Genomic DNA, 18838 nt, shown 5'->3' on the forward strand with positions numbered 1-18838 from the left:
CAAGGATATATAGGATATATAGGATCTATATATATATATATATATATATACACATTTACATTATAATAATGTAGATGTAAATGAATATATATATATATATATATATATATATATATTTACATTATATATATATAAATCTACATAACATAAAAATGTGATTGACACTACAGTGTATATATATATATTATATATATATATATATATATATATATATATATATATATATATATATATATATGTATATATATATATATATATATATATATACATATATATATAATATATATATACACTGTAGTGTCAATCACATTTTTATATATATATATATATATATCTTGCCTTTTATAGTTCTGAAAGATTTGGTTTCAAATTTTGCTGAAAAGTCCTATTATATTGTCCTGTTATATTATATTATATTTTGTAAAATAATGGCATTTATCATATCTAAAATAGAAAAAACATGTAACATGGCATGGCAAACGTTCTTTATATCTTTGTTTTTCGTATACCTGTTTATACTATTTTTAACAAATTATTTTTATGCCAAACAAAGTAGATATTTATTCATTTTTTTAATTCTGCAAAGGCAAAATAAAATAATAAAATATCACAAAATATCCGCAAGAGGGCAGCATGGGCTTATAATAAGAAAACGCTGTGACGTTTTCAATGAGATCAGTTTTATTTTGCAGTTTTAACTTGCATTGTAATATTCAAACCCTGCCAATAAAGCGCTAGACTATATGTTTAAATTGGTTTATTTAAATATAAAAAGTCCTCAGCAGTAAACATACTAAGCAATAAGTAAAACTAAGTAACTCTAGCTGCATGCAAATAAAAAGGGCGTCAGCGAGTGTCACAGTCCAGTTGCTGTTCAACAACAAGAGCGCGCTACTCCGCCTATCTTTTTACACCAATCAGCGGCGAGGCCGCGTGCGCAGATTCAAACCCGTTTCCGGAAGAAGGCTGGGCGCGAGATTCGGCGGGATGGACAAAAAATGAAACAAAATGAGTGGAAAAAAACACACGCGCTGAGAACACAGTACAGAGTGACAGTACAGAGGGGTGTGTGTTCAGATCAGTGCGGGCAAGACTAACACAGAGTTATATTTATGGATTTTCTCCCTTTACCATTTTGAGATCGCACTAAGTTAGACGTTTTCTATTTTGCACTTTTATTATTTAATAAGAAGAATTTAGGAAGGGCACTTTTCATTGTCTCATATTTATTGCATTAGGGCTCTCGGGGATGTGACTGTACGGATCTGAACCTTTTTGCGGAAAATATACCCATGTGACAGTGGCATGTGTGGATAAAAGTCATCTGTGTGTTTTGATTTCAAGAAGAATTGCAACATTGGATATTTTAAAGACATTTTCTTTTGAAAAGAACTGGATTTGAACACAGTTGACATGCCCAATATGAAGTCTCGCAGGTGAGATCTTATTCAGTGCCTTGTAAACTAAATCAAATATAAAAAGCGAAATCAATCTTAAATTAAATGAGAATAATAATTGTTACTTATGGATTGTGTACAAATGTACAGATCGTATGTTGATGTCCAGCTTAAAACATCATGAGATCGTATATCATAGTATTTATATTTCTATTCTGGAGTTTTTAAGATATTTGTATCACAACAGAAATCACTATGGCAACATTGAAGCTCAAAATAACAGTAATTAAGAATTCAGTTGCACAATATAATCTAAAACGTTATTAAATTGTGATTTTAACATTAAATGACAGGTTCCTATGACGCCTCACGTTGCACCTGCTGGTCAACGAGGTTGATCATGAGTTAAAACTGACGTCGTGTTTTAAAAACATAACGTTAGTTCTTATTGCTTGTTCTGCCATAATGTTTTCTCCTCATGCAACAGTTTCGATACACGTATCTTAATGTTTAAGATAAGTGTATTGTGTTAGCCTGAATGCTAGCGGTTAGCCTGTCCTAGAACTGAACAGTGTAGCAGTAGTGAACTAGCATGCTAACCGGCTATTTTATAATTTCTGAAGTAATCTTAGTCCAAATATTAAACGAAACTGGCCACAAGTAAATAAAATGTACTTTAAATTCTAAATTGTAATTAAATTGTAAACTTTTAATTTAGATTTAATTTACTTTAAATGTATTTTAAATAATCTTCAAGTAAAAGTGGTCACAAAACAGAAATGGGGGAAGGTGGAAGTGTTCCAGCTTTAGAGGATTATATGGTATTAGATGAAACAGTTGGGCACTGATGCCTTAATAGGGCATTACATAATAACCACATATTACTAACATAACATTTATGTAGAAAAATATCAAATTACTAAAGCAGAATATTTAATCAGTTGTATCTTACTCTTTGTAAACATTTGCATATGTTTGAATTTGAAATATTTTTACACTTACATAAATCTGAAAAGGTATTATAAGTTTATAATTTGCCATGATTTAGAGGTACTTTTGAGGACTTTGTTTTGTTACAGTAACTGGAAATTCATATACAAAAACTTATATTAATTTGGTTAGCTGTAAAAATGGATTTGTGTTTATAAAGATACACAATAAATATCAATTTATATATTAATGTGTATTAGAATAATAATAAAGGAGTAAGAATATCCATCTTGTGCGTAATGCTGCACACTTATTCACATCTAGTTTGGTTTATAAAACTATGTGAGTCAGATTTTCCAAAGGATGATGCTTATGAAGAACGGTGACATACAGCTTGCTCTTGCTGTACCTAAACAATCATGACCATGATGTTATTTATGGATGAAGATGTTAATGTGTGTGTGTTCTGGTAAACCCTACATTATGTGGACAATGACCCCACAAAGATGGCAATATCTGAAATCCATATACTTGTGGGGACATTTTTTGTTCCCCAAGAGGAAAACAGCTTATAAATCATACTTTAAAAAAAAAAATGTAAAAAAGCAGAATGTTTTCTGTGATGAGTAGCTTTAAGGGGAGGGTTAGTGTAAGGGGAGAGAATATACAGTTTGTACTGTATAAAAATCATTATGTCTGTGGAAAGTGTGTGTACATTTCTGTGTCATGCTCAAACTAGGCGCGCTCAACTACCAAGACGTTTTTTGGGTGCGAGTTATAAAACAGTAATCAATGTAAAGAAAAAGAACCGCACTCTCTAGTTAAATCTCATGAAGATTTATTCATTCACCATGTCATGGTGAATGAATAAATCTTCATGAGATTTAACTAGAGAGTGCGGTTCTTTTTCTTTACATTTCTGTGTCAGACATTAATGGAAGATATATGAATGCAATTTCAAAAAGAAGACCAGCTGAAGGCTTTAATCTGACTGAGTGGATTTGGCGTTTGAACAGATTTGGTCAGTTTGGTCTGCCTCCTGCCTGAATGATGTAAGCAAATCACCTCTGAAGTAAAATGGGCTTGTTTATCACCTCACCCCTTCCTTAAGGGTGGAGGTCATACTAAATCATGTTTCTTAAATGTTTCTTAGATGAAACACTTCTTTCAGCTGGTGGCTTGTAATACAGAGAGCCAATGTTTCAATGAAAAACATGCAGACTGGCAGCAAGAAGGATTTTGGACTTCCATATTTGTACCACTTTAGTCAAAGTTGGACTTCAGCCTAAACACATTTCCTCACAACTTTAGACTTTGCAGCAAGACATTCTGGTTGAATGAGCTGTTGCATATTTCTTTAATGAGCAGACTTCCTTCCGTGTTCTTCTAGAATATCTTTTAGCTTTACAACAAATTGGCTAAGGCTTGAGCTTCGTGTATAGTCACCTATAGCATTGGATAAATTGTTTTCCATTAAGTTTTTGTGCTCTGGTATCCCAGGGAGACTTAACTACCCAGTACATGGTGTTGATTAAAAACTCTACCTCACTGCATTGGTGAAATGTTACCAGGCAACAAGGCTATAGGCTGAAGTCTGAACTGTCACTTTGAGCTACTTGTGTGTTTTTGGAATGTATTTTAATGGGTAAACTTTAGGAGAATGGAAAACATAATATATATTCAAATAAAAACCAAAATCTTTATTTATGAATGCAAAAACTAATGCACTTGAATAATTTGAATACTTCTGGGATTTATTTTGTAGCTTGTTTTGCTTGCTTGCAGACTAATTATACTCAGGCATGTCAGCTAGCAGCGTTTCTAAACTGTTTGCATTTTGTATTTACAGATGATTGATCAAGCTTGTCTGTTTAGTGGTTTGTGTCAGAATAGATCGTTTCTTTTAATAGTGTTTGACTCAGTGTGTTTCTGTTTGTGTTTAATGGCTGCAGTGAAGACGAGGATGATGAACGTCATTCTACAGATCCTGACAGCAGGGACTCCAAGAATTCTAAAAAGACCCTGTGCAAAATTAAATGGTCCCGGGATGAGGTACCTAATACATGAATTCTATTTTGCAACCAATTCCACATGTGCTATTTTACATTCAAATGAGATCATACTTACTCCATGGGTGTCAATGATGAAACAGGAAGGGGTGGGAATTGCTACAGTGGTCTTAGTGCTGTCTGTCACAGCAGGCTAGTTGTTTCTGAGATGGAAAACTTCATGATCTCTGTTTCACAAACAGGATGAGAAGCTAAAGAAACTTGTTGAGCAACACGGAGCCGATGCTTGGAAATTAATTGCCAATTATTTCCCAGTAAGTAACTCACTGAATCAGATGCTAAATCATGAATTTTTTTCATGATTTAGTGTTTTTGAAAGTGTTTTTAAAATTGTGTACCTGTGGCTGGAATGTTAAAAACTAGTGAGTTAAAAAAAAGTAAATTACTTTTCACATATTTATTATCTTTCTATTGAAGAAGCGTCTTCTGAAATATTTGAAATTAAAATAAAATGTAAACATTTAAAGGAACACTATGTAATTTTTTATAATAAATGCATATAATAAGTGATTACATCATGAATCCTTCTTCCAAAAATTCAGTGCGCATATCATAAGTGTTTATTCAGGACTGAGCGGGATGCCAACCGCTGCAGAGTAGCCCAGTACCTGTGTTTCTCGTCATATACATAAACAGAGAAAGTAGTTCCGGCTACAGTGTTCTTCTGCAAGATGCATGTATTTTTGTTTATTAACTGCTAAAAGTCTCATAGTGTAACTTTAAAACAAATCTATTTTACACAAATTAGGCAAAAGGTGAGCCACGTATCAAGTTCTAACTTTAAAATACTGTTGCAAATGAAAAGACCAGATAACATTACAGCAGAACAATTGTTCAATTTATGTTGTATTATTAGCGACAGGTCTTTGTGTTAGTAAAGAAGATGTTATTATATGTGTATGTGTACTAGCTGCAGGTGTTGATGTGGGATTTTGTTGCACTTTGGTAGACAAGGACAGATGGTCAATGTCAGCACCGTTGGCAAAAGGTGCTCAACCCGGAGCTGGTGAAAGGACCCTGGACAAAAGAGGAGGATCAGAGGGTAAGATGAGCTGGGTGTTCTGTGTCCTCAGAGCAAGACAGAGATGGATGGATAAATGGCGATAGATGTAGGATTAGGAGGGGTGTGATGATTTGACTCTAAGTTTTAGAATGCAAAAGTCATTGTCTTCCTCTACCACCCATAGAACTGATATGTGTATATATATATATATATATATATATATATATATATATATTGTATATACACTAACCACTAACATTCAAAGGTTTGGGGTTTGTCTGATTTTTTTAAATGATTTTGAAAGTCTCTTATGCTCATAAAAGATGCATGTTGATCAAAAATACAGTAAAAGCAGTAATATTGTGAAAAATTATTACAATTTAACATAACATTTAAGTATATTTTAAAATGCAATTTATTCCTTTTATTCCAAAACTGAATTTTCAGCATCATTATCCAGTCTTCAGTGTCAAATGATCCTTCAGACATCATTCTAATATACAGTATATGATGATTTGCTGCTCATTTTTTATTTATTTTTTTATCAATGTTGAAAACATTTGTGCTGCTTAATGTTTTATGAAAACTGATCAATTGCTTTCAGGATACTTTGATGAATACAAAGTTCAAAAGAACAGCATTTATTTAGATCATTATTTAGATCATTATTTTTTATCAATTTAATGCATTTTGTTTAATAAAACAAACCCCAGACTTTTTAAAGGTACTGAATATCATGATGTGCAATCTATAGTTTAGAATTTAGTTTAGCTCTTGAAAAGAAAAATAGTGGGGATATCAGTTTTTCCAATTTTACGTTAGCTCAGCGACCAGGGTTGACTGTTTTTATTTGGCCAAGATTCAATAATTTAGAGTTCATCCTTACAGATTTTAGAAAACTATTCATATGGATGGAGTTCCAAATGAAGATTATATTTTATAACCCAAGTACTTTGTTTTTGACCTCTCCACAGGTGATTGAGTTAGTTCACAAGTATGGGCCCAAACGGTGGTCAGTGATTGCCAAGCACTTACAGGGCCGCATTGGCAAACAGTGCCGAGAGCGCTGGCACAATCACCTCAACCCAGAAGTGAAGAAATCCTCCTGGACCCAGGAAGAAGATCGAATTATCTATGAAGCACATAAACGTCTGGGCAATCGCTGGGCTGAGATCTCAAAGCTGCTGCCTGGAAGGTAAAAAGCTCTCTTTTTACTCTAAAGCTCTACAGAATATTGAAGAACCAGTGTTCTTGTGAAGGCCAGAGAATGACATTTACCGTATTGTACGTTTATAGGACAGACAACTCCATTAAGAATCATTGGAACTCCACCATGCGCAGGAAGGTGGAACATGAGGGTTACTTGCAGGAGCCCAGCAAGAGCTACAGAAGTGACCTTGGCCAGAAGAAACGATCCAAATCCAGCCAAGCTGTGGAATATTCACATGGCCAGAATCAACTGATCATGAGCAGCCAATCACAGGTGATAACACACACAAGAATACTATGTTTGCATCAGTATCATAAAGTGTGTGGCATACTTATTTTTTGTAGATGTTCTAGAAGAATGTTTATCTAAACCATGCTACCAGTGATTTTATAGATAATAATTTGGTGAAATTAGAGTTATTTTAATGTATTTTGCTAGTGTTCAATATTAAATATGCTTGCTAGTTTTTTTTTACTTTTAGATTACCTCTCCTGTTAATGTTTTAAAACACTGCAGTTTAATAACACTGTTAAATGTAATCTTTGTTAAATTTCATACTGTATATTAAAATGTTGTGATGTCTAAAGTCACTTGATAATTTAAAATGACTGATTTTATTTACATTTATTTTGACAAAATAGTAGAGAATTTTTATTTGTCATCCATTAATTTTTTGATTGGACTGAATTTATCGGTTGTCGGTATCCTTTTTTATACTTGATATAAGCAATATTAGATAAAAAGGTATTCAGTAAACATACAAGCTTTCATATTGTTTTTGTTTGGCAGACGCCCAGATATCCGTATGGTTCACAAAGCGACCAATGTATGGAAAACTTAAGTATCGAGATCTCTAACTTTATGACGGTAAGTCCTATGGTGCAGTTCTCACGGCATGCTTCAGTCTCCTCTGTATCTCTGAACTTTCTGCCTTCTGAAGTCTGTTTGTCTTTTCTATAAATAAATAAAAACCGACTCATGTTTGTTGGTAATTGTTTAATCTGCATGTGTGTGGTGTGGTGTTTTAAACTGATCCATATCTGAATTTCACCAATGCCGTAATACAAATTTAAATTAAAAAGCATTGACATTAATCTATTATAATACATTGAATATAAAGTACATCAGCATCCTGGGTGGTTTTGCTTGGTGAAATTCAGGACCTCATAAAAGTCTTGTGAAATTGTCAGTAAACTTTGTCTCGGTCTCTCTTTCCGCCTCTTCCTCCTGATTCTTCTTCCTCACAGCCGTGCCATGACGACCCAGACAAAGAGAAAAGAATTAAGGAGCTAGAGCTGTTGCTAATGTCAGCTGAGAGTGAAGTCAGAAGACAGTCGGGCCCTCGTGTAAGAAACACTTGTGTGTGCGCGTAGAATAGTGTGCTATTGATCCCTCCATTCCCATCTTACACCCACATACCTTCATTTCTAGCTGTGCTTAGTAAATCGTGCCCGCCTTCACTGCCTCCCTGCCTCACACCCTCCTGTGTGCTTTTATTTACTAAAACTAAGCATGTTTTGAATATATATTAGTTTTATTATGCTTATTTATTATTTATATTATTTTCTGCATCTTTATAAAATTTTATCTTTAAAAGATCATATTAATATAATAAATTGGCACAGTTAATGTATTATTATATATTTGCATTTTCTAAATGTTTTTCCTTGTGAGTTCATTCTGTTCTAAATACATTTAGTAGATTAATAACATTTAATTAATTATTCACAGTTTCCCTGTCAATAGTCAGCAAACCTACTGTTATCATTACCATAATATCGTTACCTTAATACCTTGAATGTTTACCAGAGATTTTAGCTTATGGTCAAAAAGTAATAAACTAAAGATATTATTAGTATAGGTTTATTGGCACAGATGTGTGTTTGATTTTTCAGTTTAACGCTCCCCTCCACATCACTGCAGTTTATCGTTTTCTTTTGGCCTTTTCTTATCATAAACTCTGTTACTGAATTGAATGGTTTGGTCCAATACAGAATCCAGAGAGCTACTCCAGCTGGTCAGACACCCTGGCGGATGATACGGTCACCACCACAGAGAGTGTGGATGACAGAGGGGTGGAGCTGTGCCGTTTAGAGGAGGGTCAGCCTGCTAGGATGCCTTTGCCCCTCTCTCCTAGCAAGTTCCTGGCCGCTGAGGCCAGTGCTGTGCTGTCCACACTAGAGACTATTCCAGAGTTTGCAGAGACCATGGAGCTCATTGACTCAGTAAGCAGAGAATTACATATATACATTATACACATAATATATATATATATATATATATATATATATACACACAGTGCTGGTCAAAATTATTTGCCCCCTTGGTAAATATGATCAAATATGGCTGTAAAAGATACTGTAAATCTGCATTGTTAATCCTTTTGATTTTTTTTTTTTTTTTTTTAATTGCAAAAATCAAACCTTTCACTGAAGTAATGAATTGAAAGTGGGGGGAAATCACATTATGAAATAAATGTTTTTCTCCAAAACAAGTTGGGAACAATTATTTGCCCCCTTGTATTAAATACTTTTTGCAACCTCCTTTTTCCGAGTCTTCTCCTACAATGCCTGATGAGTTTGGAGAAGAGATCAGAGACCATTCCTCCATACAGAATCTCTCCAGATCCATCATATTCCCAGATCCATGTTGGCGCTTCCAAATCCAAACGGCAAATAATTGTTCCCAACATTCCCAATTTATTTCATACTGTGATTTCCCCCCCCCCCCCCTCACTTTCAATTCTTTTACTTCAATAAAACGTTTTTTTTGCAGATTTTTTAAAAGGTTAGTATATATATATATATATATATATATATATATATATATATATATATTAGGGCTGTGCAAAAGTTAGTTGCGATTAATCGCATCCAAAATAAAAGTCTGTGTTTACATAATATATTTGTGTGTGCTGTATATAATTATTTTGTATATATAAATACACACACATGCATGTATATATTTAAGAAAATGTGTTATTCATATATAAAATATTTATATTTATATAATATAGATTATGTATTTATAAATATATACAGAATTGAAGCGCAAATAATTCTTAAATATATACATGCATGCATAGGTATTTATATATACAAAATAATTATATACAGCGCACACAAATATATTATGTAAACACAGACTTTTATTTTGGATGCGATTAATCGCAATTAACTTTTGCACAGCCCTAATATATATATATAATTTTCTTCTAGAATGATCATTTTTATCAAGCTTGTATATTTAAGTTCAGTAATTTCACTTAAATTACGATTAATAGGTAATCTTCATTGCAATTTAAGTGAAATTACTGAACTTAAATATACAAGCTTGATAAAAATGATCATTCTAGAAGAAAATTTCAAATGGCTTTTAGAGGCTTTTGCATCTGAACTCTTCATAAATATATATATATATATATACATTCACATATTATATATATTCTGAAAATGTATTATAATATAAAGAATACAAGTTAATTTTCACTGCATTACAATGTATGAAAACTATAATTTTGTCCGATAACAGATACGGCACTGTACCTATAAGTAAAACCTACCTAATAAGTACCTGTAAGATATGATGGGTAAATTACTTGTTTTTGAAATTGATTTTAGTCTTGCTAGTGGTACATTATACACTTCACTCTTAAAGAATGTTAAAGGCAGTATTTACTTTGGTTAGGTAGGAAGTTATATATGTTATAGATTTCGTGTATATATGTTTCACTGTATTTCTAACAAAAACAAAACAAAAAAACGTAACTAATATCGGTATTGTTTACATATCATTTACTCAATAGGCATTGTGAATTTAGTTCTTTAGTTTAGTAAAAGTTTTTCTTCGCCACCTTATAAGTAATGGAATCATTTGTGTGTGTTGATGCTGCAGGACCCTTTGGCCTGGAGTGATGTGACCAGCTTTGATCTCTCTGAGAGAGGCTCCTCCCCAAAACACACCAACCCCACTGAGGAGAGGTGCACAGAAAGCCTTGCCTACTCAATAAATGCTCCAACTGTCCCAGTGTTGGGCAGGCAGTGTGCTGCAGTTAGCCAGGGCAAGTCTGTGGCTCTTTCCAACAGATTCAGCTCTCAACCAGCTTCCATGATGAGAAAGAAGAGGAGAGAGAGAGAGGATCAGTCACCTGATCCTGATGAAAGGAACACCTGTTCTTTTATAGACAACAGCGGGAACTCACCAAAAAACACCCCTGTCAAAGGCTTGCCATTCTCCCCCTCTCAGGTATGGGTAAATGTGTAACATTACATAACTTTTAAAGCACAGAAATTTGTGGATTCATTCAAACTTGAAGTTAAAACCTTTTTTTCATTTAGTTTTTCAACGTGTCCGGTGGTGAGCCCTTGAGCCTCGACAATCCTGCTCTTACATCCACTCCAGTATGTGGACAGAAATGCCTCCTCAACACACCCCACCAGAGAGAAACCACACCAAAACACCAGAAGGAGAATGCAGGGTCAGGGCCTAATCTTCACATCTGCTGTTTGAGAATAACGAGCTGTCAAACTTAGAATTAAGAAATAACTAATTGTATTTTGTCTTCACAGTTTTAGGACCCCGAAACTTCATAAGAATATTATAATCCACACTCCAAGAACACCCACCCCTTTCAAAAATGCCTTGGCTGCCCAGGAGAAGATGCATGGCCCATTAAAAATGGTGGTAAGTCCTTGGGCTAGATTTACTAAACTAGGAAATTAGAGTGAGCGCACAATTTCACTTTTTTTTTTTTTACTGTGTGTCTTTAGTAAATTCTGACACGAGTTTATTAACACCAAAAGAGGGTTTGCGTTGACGCAAGCTCTTAGTAAATCTGTAAATTGCTTTTAAAAATGCTACAGCAAGATAGACATAAAAAAGCCTATATGTACCTTTGTGATATTTTTCATGACAATTAAGCACATTTTACCGCACAATTCTCATTACTATGTGTCAGGGTGTTTTACTATTAAGTTTTTTTTTGTAATGAATGATGACTTTCATTAGATTCTTTATACTGTAATACACCTTTATTTATAAAATCTGCATAAATTAAAGGCAGTTCAACAAATACTTTTTCCATGTATAAATACAATTTGACATATTTTTTGTATAATTGAATATTTTTATATATTAAAAGTATTTTTTTTTTCATATTACTTTTTAATTTTCATTAGAATAAATTATTGTATATTTTATTTCAATTTTAGTTTTAGTAATTCTAGTACTAGGGACATGGTGAAGAAAACAATATAAGATGTGAGTAAAAATAATTTGGCAATGCTTCTGCGTTCTCTTGCATCTCATTTTTTTCCACCACCAGGGGACCCTTAGGGGCTCTGTATATTTCAGTTGGTTGGCTCTAAGTTTTTTAAGTTGTATTTGATTTTATTTCAGGTTTATTTCAGTTGATTGTTTTTTAATAGTTGTATTAGTTTTCTTTAACAATAACAACCCTGATTAGAATTATGAATGAGAAGCTTAATTGTCCTGAAAATGTCACAATGAAAAAAAATCTTAATATTATATCTTATTTTCCTTTATTTTAAGGTTAAATATGACTTGAAAGGTTTCATGAGTTTCACCTGTAAAGGCTCTTCTTGTGTTTATTCAGTGCTTCCATCGCTAATTTGTCTTTTGATATATTACATTGGTGTGTTCAGCCCCAGCCTCTGGCACTTCTTGAGGAGGACATCAGAGAGGTTCTGAAAGAGGAAACAGGGGCTGACATCTTCACACAAGTGCAGAACCAACTTCACTATAGATCTTACGAGGTACTGGCCACTTTCTTACACACCTTTTTTCATAGTCATGCAAAAAGGTTTAGTTTAAATATTCAGAAGGTTTCATCTTATGTTAACACTCGTTTTTATTTTTAAACTGTGTCATTTGGTGTTCACAGCAGATGGAAGCTCCTGCAAGGAAAGTAAGAAAGTCTCTGGTATTGGACAACTGGGAAAAGGACTGTTTAAATGTACAGCTGTTTCCCCAACAGCAGATTAACAACAATGCTGTGGTAAGACCACCTCTTCTAACATTTCTGTTTTGAGTTTACAATCATTTTGTTTTCTGTCTTCACCCAACATCTTCGCCCTTCTTTTTCCATTTAGTCTCACAGTGACGGTCTGTTGACCAGATCCATGCTCATGATGCCATTGACAGAGAGAGAGGAGAACTGTTGCTCTCCTAGATCACTGAAGAATTCGCTTTCATTAGTATGTTCCCTTAGCCCACAGGGCAAGAGAGAAAACATGACCCAAAGGAGCCCACCTTGCCAAACATCCACTCCGGTAATTTACTCTTTTGTTCCCTGACCATCAAGAGAAAACGATCTGAAATGCCATTAATCTTCTTATATTGAGTGTGTTGCAGTTAACTCATAATTAACCCTCATTACATCAAATAAACCTCAGAAATTTGTATAATTCAATGAAATTTTAGTTATAGTTTAGTTTGGACCAATCAAATTTTTTCAGTATTATTTACACACTAGTATTGTATTTACTATTTTGGATTGCCATTTATATATGTTTTTGTGTTTTTTTATAAATATTTATTTCTATATATATGTATACATTTCTAATAATTTTTGTACTATTTCATCTTAATTTCAGTTAAGTTCAGTTCTTATTCAATGGGTCAACAGTTTCTTTTTTTTTTTTTCTTCTTCATTATTCACAAATTTGAGACTTTTGAACCTTGTGGACAAAACAGTGTTATTTTAGTATTATTTATATACTATTGTAGTTTTTATCCATATTTTGAATTAGCTTTTTTATATTTTTAATTTAAGCCAATTTACATTTTTGTGCCTTTGTCATATTTTCCAAGTTTTTTTATATTTATATATTGCTTTAATTTTTATTTTTTATGAGAACTATTTAATCCTATTGTATTTCAGATAATTGCCAATGACTCTTAATATCAAATGTCATTTTTATTAGTTTTTGTTTGTTTCTATATAGCTAGCTTTCATTTATGTTTAGTTTTTATACTTAAAATTATTTTATTTTAGATAGTTGGAAAACTTTTTTTCACATTATTTCAGCTTTATTCAGTTAACGAAAGAATAATTAATAGTTTTACTAAACAATAATAACACTGGGTCAATCTCAAATACGTATTTTCTTATCCAACAGCCCAACAGCAATTGGGAGGCAGTGGTTTTTGGGAAAACGGAGGATCAGCTGATCATGACGGAGCAGGCCAGGCGTTACTTAAACCCCACCGCCTGCATTTCCAGAGCTCTCATCCTTTAAACATCACTTCTGCACTACAGCAACCCTCCCTCTTTTCCTCTATCACACCGGCATTTAACCTCTCCGACAATCTGGTGTAGGAAACAGAAACACTCACTATGATGTTTGCTAAACACCTACTGATATAACAATGTATCGCTTAGAATTAAAAAAAACTTGTATGGAAATGTAGTCAAAATACAAATAGCCCTAGAGTTGCAGTATTTAGCTAACGGTATTTTAACATAATTATTTTCATCCATTTTTAGCCGTAAAAATTGTGCTGATTTTAAGGGCTGCTTTTCGATGAACTTTTTTAAGAAGGATTAAATCATATAAATTACATTTTCAGATAGTTTTTAAGCTCTTTTTAGAGGATTTCAGAGACTAGTGTTAAAGGAGTAGTTCACTTTTAAAAAAAACTTTTGCTGATAATTTACTCACCCCCATGTCATCCAAGATGTCCATGTCTTTCTTTCTTTAGTTGAAAAGAAATGAAGGTTTTTGATGAAAACATTCCAGGATTTTTCTCCATATAATGCACTTCAATGGGAACCAAACGGTTCAAGGTCCAAATGAGAGTTTCAGTGCAAACTGTTCAAAGGGCTTTAAACGATTCCAGATGATGAATAAGGGTCTTATCAAGCGAAACGATCGCTCATTTTAAAAAAAAATAAAGTTTAAGTTTTATAAGCTCAAATAGTCTCCTTGCTCTGTTCTGTGATGCGCGTTCGTGACTCTCCTGTTCGAACTCGTTCATCAAAATGAACAAATCTTTTTCCGAGTCAATTTGTTCATTTCATTCGTTGAATGAACCAAATGACACGAAAAAAGATTCGTTCATTTTGATAAACGAGTTCGAACAGGTGAGTCACACAGAACAGAGCAAGGCGAGCATTTGAGCTTATAAAACTTAAACTTTGTTATTTTTTTTTTTAAATGAGTGATCGTTTCATAAGACCCTTATTCATCGTCTGGAATCGTTTAAAGCCCTTTGAACAGTTTGCACTGAAACTGTCTTTTGGACCTTGAACCGTTTGGTTCCCATTGAAGTCCATTAAATGGAGAAAAATCCTGGAATGTTTTCATCAAAAACCTTCATTTCTTTTCGACTGAAGAAAGAAAGACATGGACATCTTGGATGACATGGGGGTGAGTAAATTACCAGCAAAAGTTTTTTTAAAAGTGAACTACTCCTTTAAGGATAGGGGAGCACTGGCAGTGTTGCACTACTGTGGTTGTTTGTTAGGGCGAGGAGCAAAGACAGTGTTGAGGAGTAACTGGATAGCACTTGCAACGTAAACGTTTCCGCTCCAAACGTAACAAATGTTCCACCCCGCTTATTATTATTTTTACGAGTAGGACACTCACTGAATGTATTGTATAGTGTGAATTTGCTAAGTTAACGTCTACTGGAAGGTACTCCAATCATTTTGTTTTTGGTTTTCCATTATTTTTTGCTGTAAAAAATGAAGGTTGTTGAAGTGAATTATACTTCGAACATCTGAAGAGACATAAAACCGACTTGTGTTTGCAACTGAAGTCTAAATCTAGCATCGTTGCTGCTTATAAAATTGTTCTCCTCTTAGCCGAAATTATGTTTGGTACCAATATCAATGCGCATGTCGCATTATAAATAACACGTTCCAAGAACAGATACATGGGTGAGATTTGTTTGTTTAGAGCTGTAGGTTCTATTTATTAAATCTTTACTAATTTATTTATTTCAAAGATATAAAGAAAATCTTATATTTCTGTTCTGTTAAAGATTTGACTACCTTCCATCTCATACTTCTGATTTCAATAACACTGCCACTAATTTCTTGGCCTGTACAGTAAATTTAACATCCTTTCAAAGGTTCCGTCCTCTTTACACCAATTGGTTGACCTTCAAAGCACCAGCATTCAGCCTCTAAATGTGAGGAAATTGCACTTTTAAATATTGTATAAATGTTGGTTTGTCATTAGTATCTACGTTTTGTTGAATGTGGGTATTTGTAGTGCTGGCTGAATGTATTTAAACATATCATTAACACTGACGGGTCAGGATAACATCCGAAGGGGGAATGATGTAAACGTAGTTCCTCCTATTTTCTCGCTCTCGAAAAATGTTCAGAAGGTTTTGCTCGCTGCTACTGAGAGTTACAACAGGAATGGATACAAGCACAATTGACTAAAGGAAGTGTTGGACTAATGCTTTGCTCTCGTATGAGATGAAATGTCATGTTTTGTTATTTTATACTAAGAAAAACCCATGTATAATAGTTCCAGGTTATTTATATTGATAAGTTTGTCTGAGCAAAAAAAGACCCTGATGTTAAAGGATTCGGCTGTATTAGCGTTATGTATTGTGGTTTTAACATGTTTTTTAATAATTTAATAAGACACAGAATGATATTTTGTATAAAGTTTACTTAATTGTAACCCAGATAATAAAATGCAAAAACACTACACATTGTGTCGCTCAACGTATCTATGTTACGGCGAGATTCATTTATTTTGCCTCACATAAAATTGTAGATAACTGTTTGGTTTTTTGTCTTTGTTTGTCTTCATTTTACTGTCTAAATGTTTGTCTTCTTTGTTGGTATTTACTTTTTTTCTGTAGACTTGAGAGAAGCAAGTATATGTAGCAAAACTGACATGCATGAAAACAAGCAGCACACTTTAACTGACATACTCATTTCTCATGCAATGTTACGTATTTGACATCATTTCCGTAAAACAATTATTACCTGCTTGTTTGATATTACAACAAACTTGTTAAGTAGCTATGTTGTCATTTAAATGCCTAAAAATAAAAGAAATATGCTCTTCAAATGTGCCACGTTTGTATTTTTTTTCTCTGAATTGCACCCTGAAACTGATTCAAACAGTATTTAACTTTTTGATTGACAGTTCTTCCATCCTTCCCAGAACCTAGTTTTTCATCTAATAATCACCTTCATGTTCACGTCACCCAAGACCTCAAGAGAGACCTGTTCTCTTCTGAAGACTGGGTGTTTACAGCAGTAATGGAAGTTGAGGTCTCTTTGAGTTGACGGCTATCCCCTGTCACCAGACCTGGGGGTGCCACAATCTCCACCCTTTGGGGTCCGTGGACTCACACCCTCCCCGAACAACACAGCTCTCCACAGGTCAGCTGCTCTATCTAAAGAGGCCCACTCGGCCATGAAATAATGTCTTTTGGCTCTATTGTTCTGCATGTCTGTTGGTTTTGCAGGCCCATTCACTCAATTTCCCCTGAATAGAGGGGCGCAAGGCCCCACTGACGTGCCTTCTGCTGTTGACGGCCATTACAAGTCTATAACACATGTGCTCTTAAATGTTTCTTTCAAATTTAGAGAACACTTTACTATTGTATTTTTCAAATGGTCAGTGTGCGGGTTGAGAGATGTCAAAAGCCCATTGGAGATAAATTGGATGGCTGGTTTGGGCTTTTGTAAAGTGCACTGTTCTTAATGGCTACTGTAGCCATTTTGGCTCAACGCAAAACAAACACCTGTTGTACTCCCTGACAGTGATGTGTAAATTTAGAAAGCACTTTAATCTTTAGGTTGAAATCCAAGCCTTGACCTTGATTGAGGTGATTATTGGTCTACAAGTTGTAAAATTAGTCTACTCTGTTGGTTAGCTTATAAAATGCTGACTATTTGTGATGCTTTTATGTATTTTGGATGTGTTCAGACGTAGGCAACAAGAAGATTTAGAATAAGAATGGGAACAGATTAAGGAATTTAATAGAGACTGATAGTGAATAGTCAATTTTGTCTATTCATACGGTCTAAAATGTATTCTAAATGTGTGTATTATTAATGGTTTTTTTTTTTTTTTTTTTAATGCGCATCCAGGATACACCTTTTAAATATGAACAAATGAAAAGTCAAGCTCAAATTTATTGGCTAACTGTAGGCTACTACTCTGTAGTGACGAATCTATGGAAGAGATCATATTTATAACAGCATGTTGCCTAGCCCACTGCGCAATGTGACGAGTGACGTCTTTTCTATGTAATTTTCGGAAGTCTATTTCGGTCCACCACTGAAGGGGTTGTTTTGTAACGCCAAGCCACGTCTTTTTTCGACGTTGATGTCCGTGGGACTTCCGTGGGATTATTTATATTCCAAATGTGGTCGTTTGTGGGGATCTTTTCAACATCTAATTTAGACTCATTTTTGACGTCGTTTTATACAACTTCAAAACGGTGGAGGACATGTTTTCTGTATCATGTATTTACTTTTGAAGCGTCTTGGCGTAAGACGCTTCTATCCAAAGTGACTTACACACTTATACATTCCTTCTTGCTTTCCCTGGGAAGTGGGAACTCATGCTCTTGGCGTGTGCCAACGCTCTTGAGCTACAGCATTACAACTTTGTATGCGTCTCAGTTATCACCTGCTGCTGAGTTTTTGGAAAATGATCTTAAATAATTATAAATAATCTGTATTCATGTTGATATTTGTAAATAAATAAAAAAATATTACATATTAATCATGTAAATTTCCTGCACCTGACGTCCAAAATATTTACCCTGTTCAAAGGTCAAAATTGAACGTTAAAAATGGCATCCATGTTGGTTCATGGTTGGACATCCAAATAGACCTTATTCAGAGCAGCGCCATGACAGGTATGAAAGTGGCTGTGAGGGATAAACTTACCATGTTTCCAATGGCATCCGCTGTAAAAAGCTGAATAAAGCTCCTAGATTAATTACAATTTTCCACAGCTTAAATTGTCGGGAGTTTTTTGTCAACTAAAATTTCTTGGAAAGATATTTTTCCAGTGTTTCATGAGCAGAACAAAACAAAAACACATTAAATAACAGTACAGCCCATTGAAGAGATGCATGTCTATCCCTCACAGCCTCGCTTTCATTCTCATTAAAAATCAAAGATGGCGCTGCCGTGAATAAGGCGTATAGTGGACTTAGTTTGGACGTCAAATAGATGTCCAGAATTGGTCATGGACTGATGGACCTAATATAGACATGA

The 18838-nt window shown here is 34.1% G+C and overlaps 1 protein-coding gene across 2 annotated transcripts; it reads left to right on the forward strand.

The window, feature by feature from the left end:
* The first annotated feature begins 1038 nt into the window (after window positions 1–1038).
* Window positions 1039–14245, forward strand: mybl1 (MYB proto-oncogene like 1). Of its 2 annotated transcripts, XM_039684608.2 has the most exons (16): window positions 1039–1436; window positions 4280–4379; window positions 4579–4650; window positions 5346–5438; window positions 6374–6594; window positions 6696–6882; window positions 7399–7476; window positions 7857–7955; window positions 8604–8834; window positions 10504–10854; window positions 10947–11086; window positions 11178–11292; window positions 12273–12383; window positions 12512–12625; window positions 12720–12899; window positions 13749–14245. In XM_039684608.2, the coding sequence occupies exons 1-16, from the start codon at window positions 1414–1416 to the stop codon at window positions 13866–13868; spliced, it is 2235 nt and encodes a 744-aa protein (XP_039540542.2). In that variant the 5' UTR covers window positions 1039–1413; the 3' UTR covers window positions 13869–14245. The 2 variants fall into 2 exon arrangements, with proteins under 2 accessions (XP_039540542.2, XP_039540544.2); XM_039684610.2 differs by lacking the exon at window positions 7857–7955.
* Window positions 14246–18838: the final 4593 nt, after the last annotated feature.

This window comes from Pimephales promelas, chromosome 22 (assembly GCF_988280905.1).
Source record: "Pimephales promelas chromosome 22, fPimPro1.hap1.1, whole genome shotgun sequence".
NCBI classification, from domain to species: Eukaryota; Metazoa; Chordata; class Actinopteri; order Cypriniformes; family Leuciscidae; genus Pimephales; species Pimephales promelas.

Excerpts from the sequence above, each read along its gene's own strand:
- mybl1 (XM_039684608.2), top strand. The coding sequence starts at position 1,414 with ATGCCCAATATGAAGTCTCGCAG. Across the intron at positions 4,380-4,578 it reads TTAAATGGTCCCGGGATGAG|GATGAGAAGCTAAAGAAACT; the intron begins GTACCTAATACA and ends TTTCACAAACAG. Across the intron at positions 7,477-7,856 it reads AGATCTCTAACTTTATGACG|CCGTGCCATGACGACCCAGA; the intron begins GTAAGTCCTATG and ends TCTTCCTCACAG.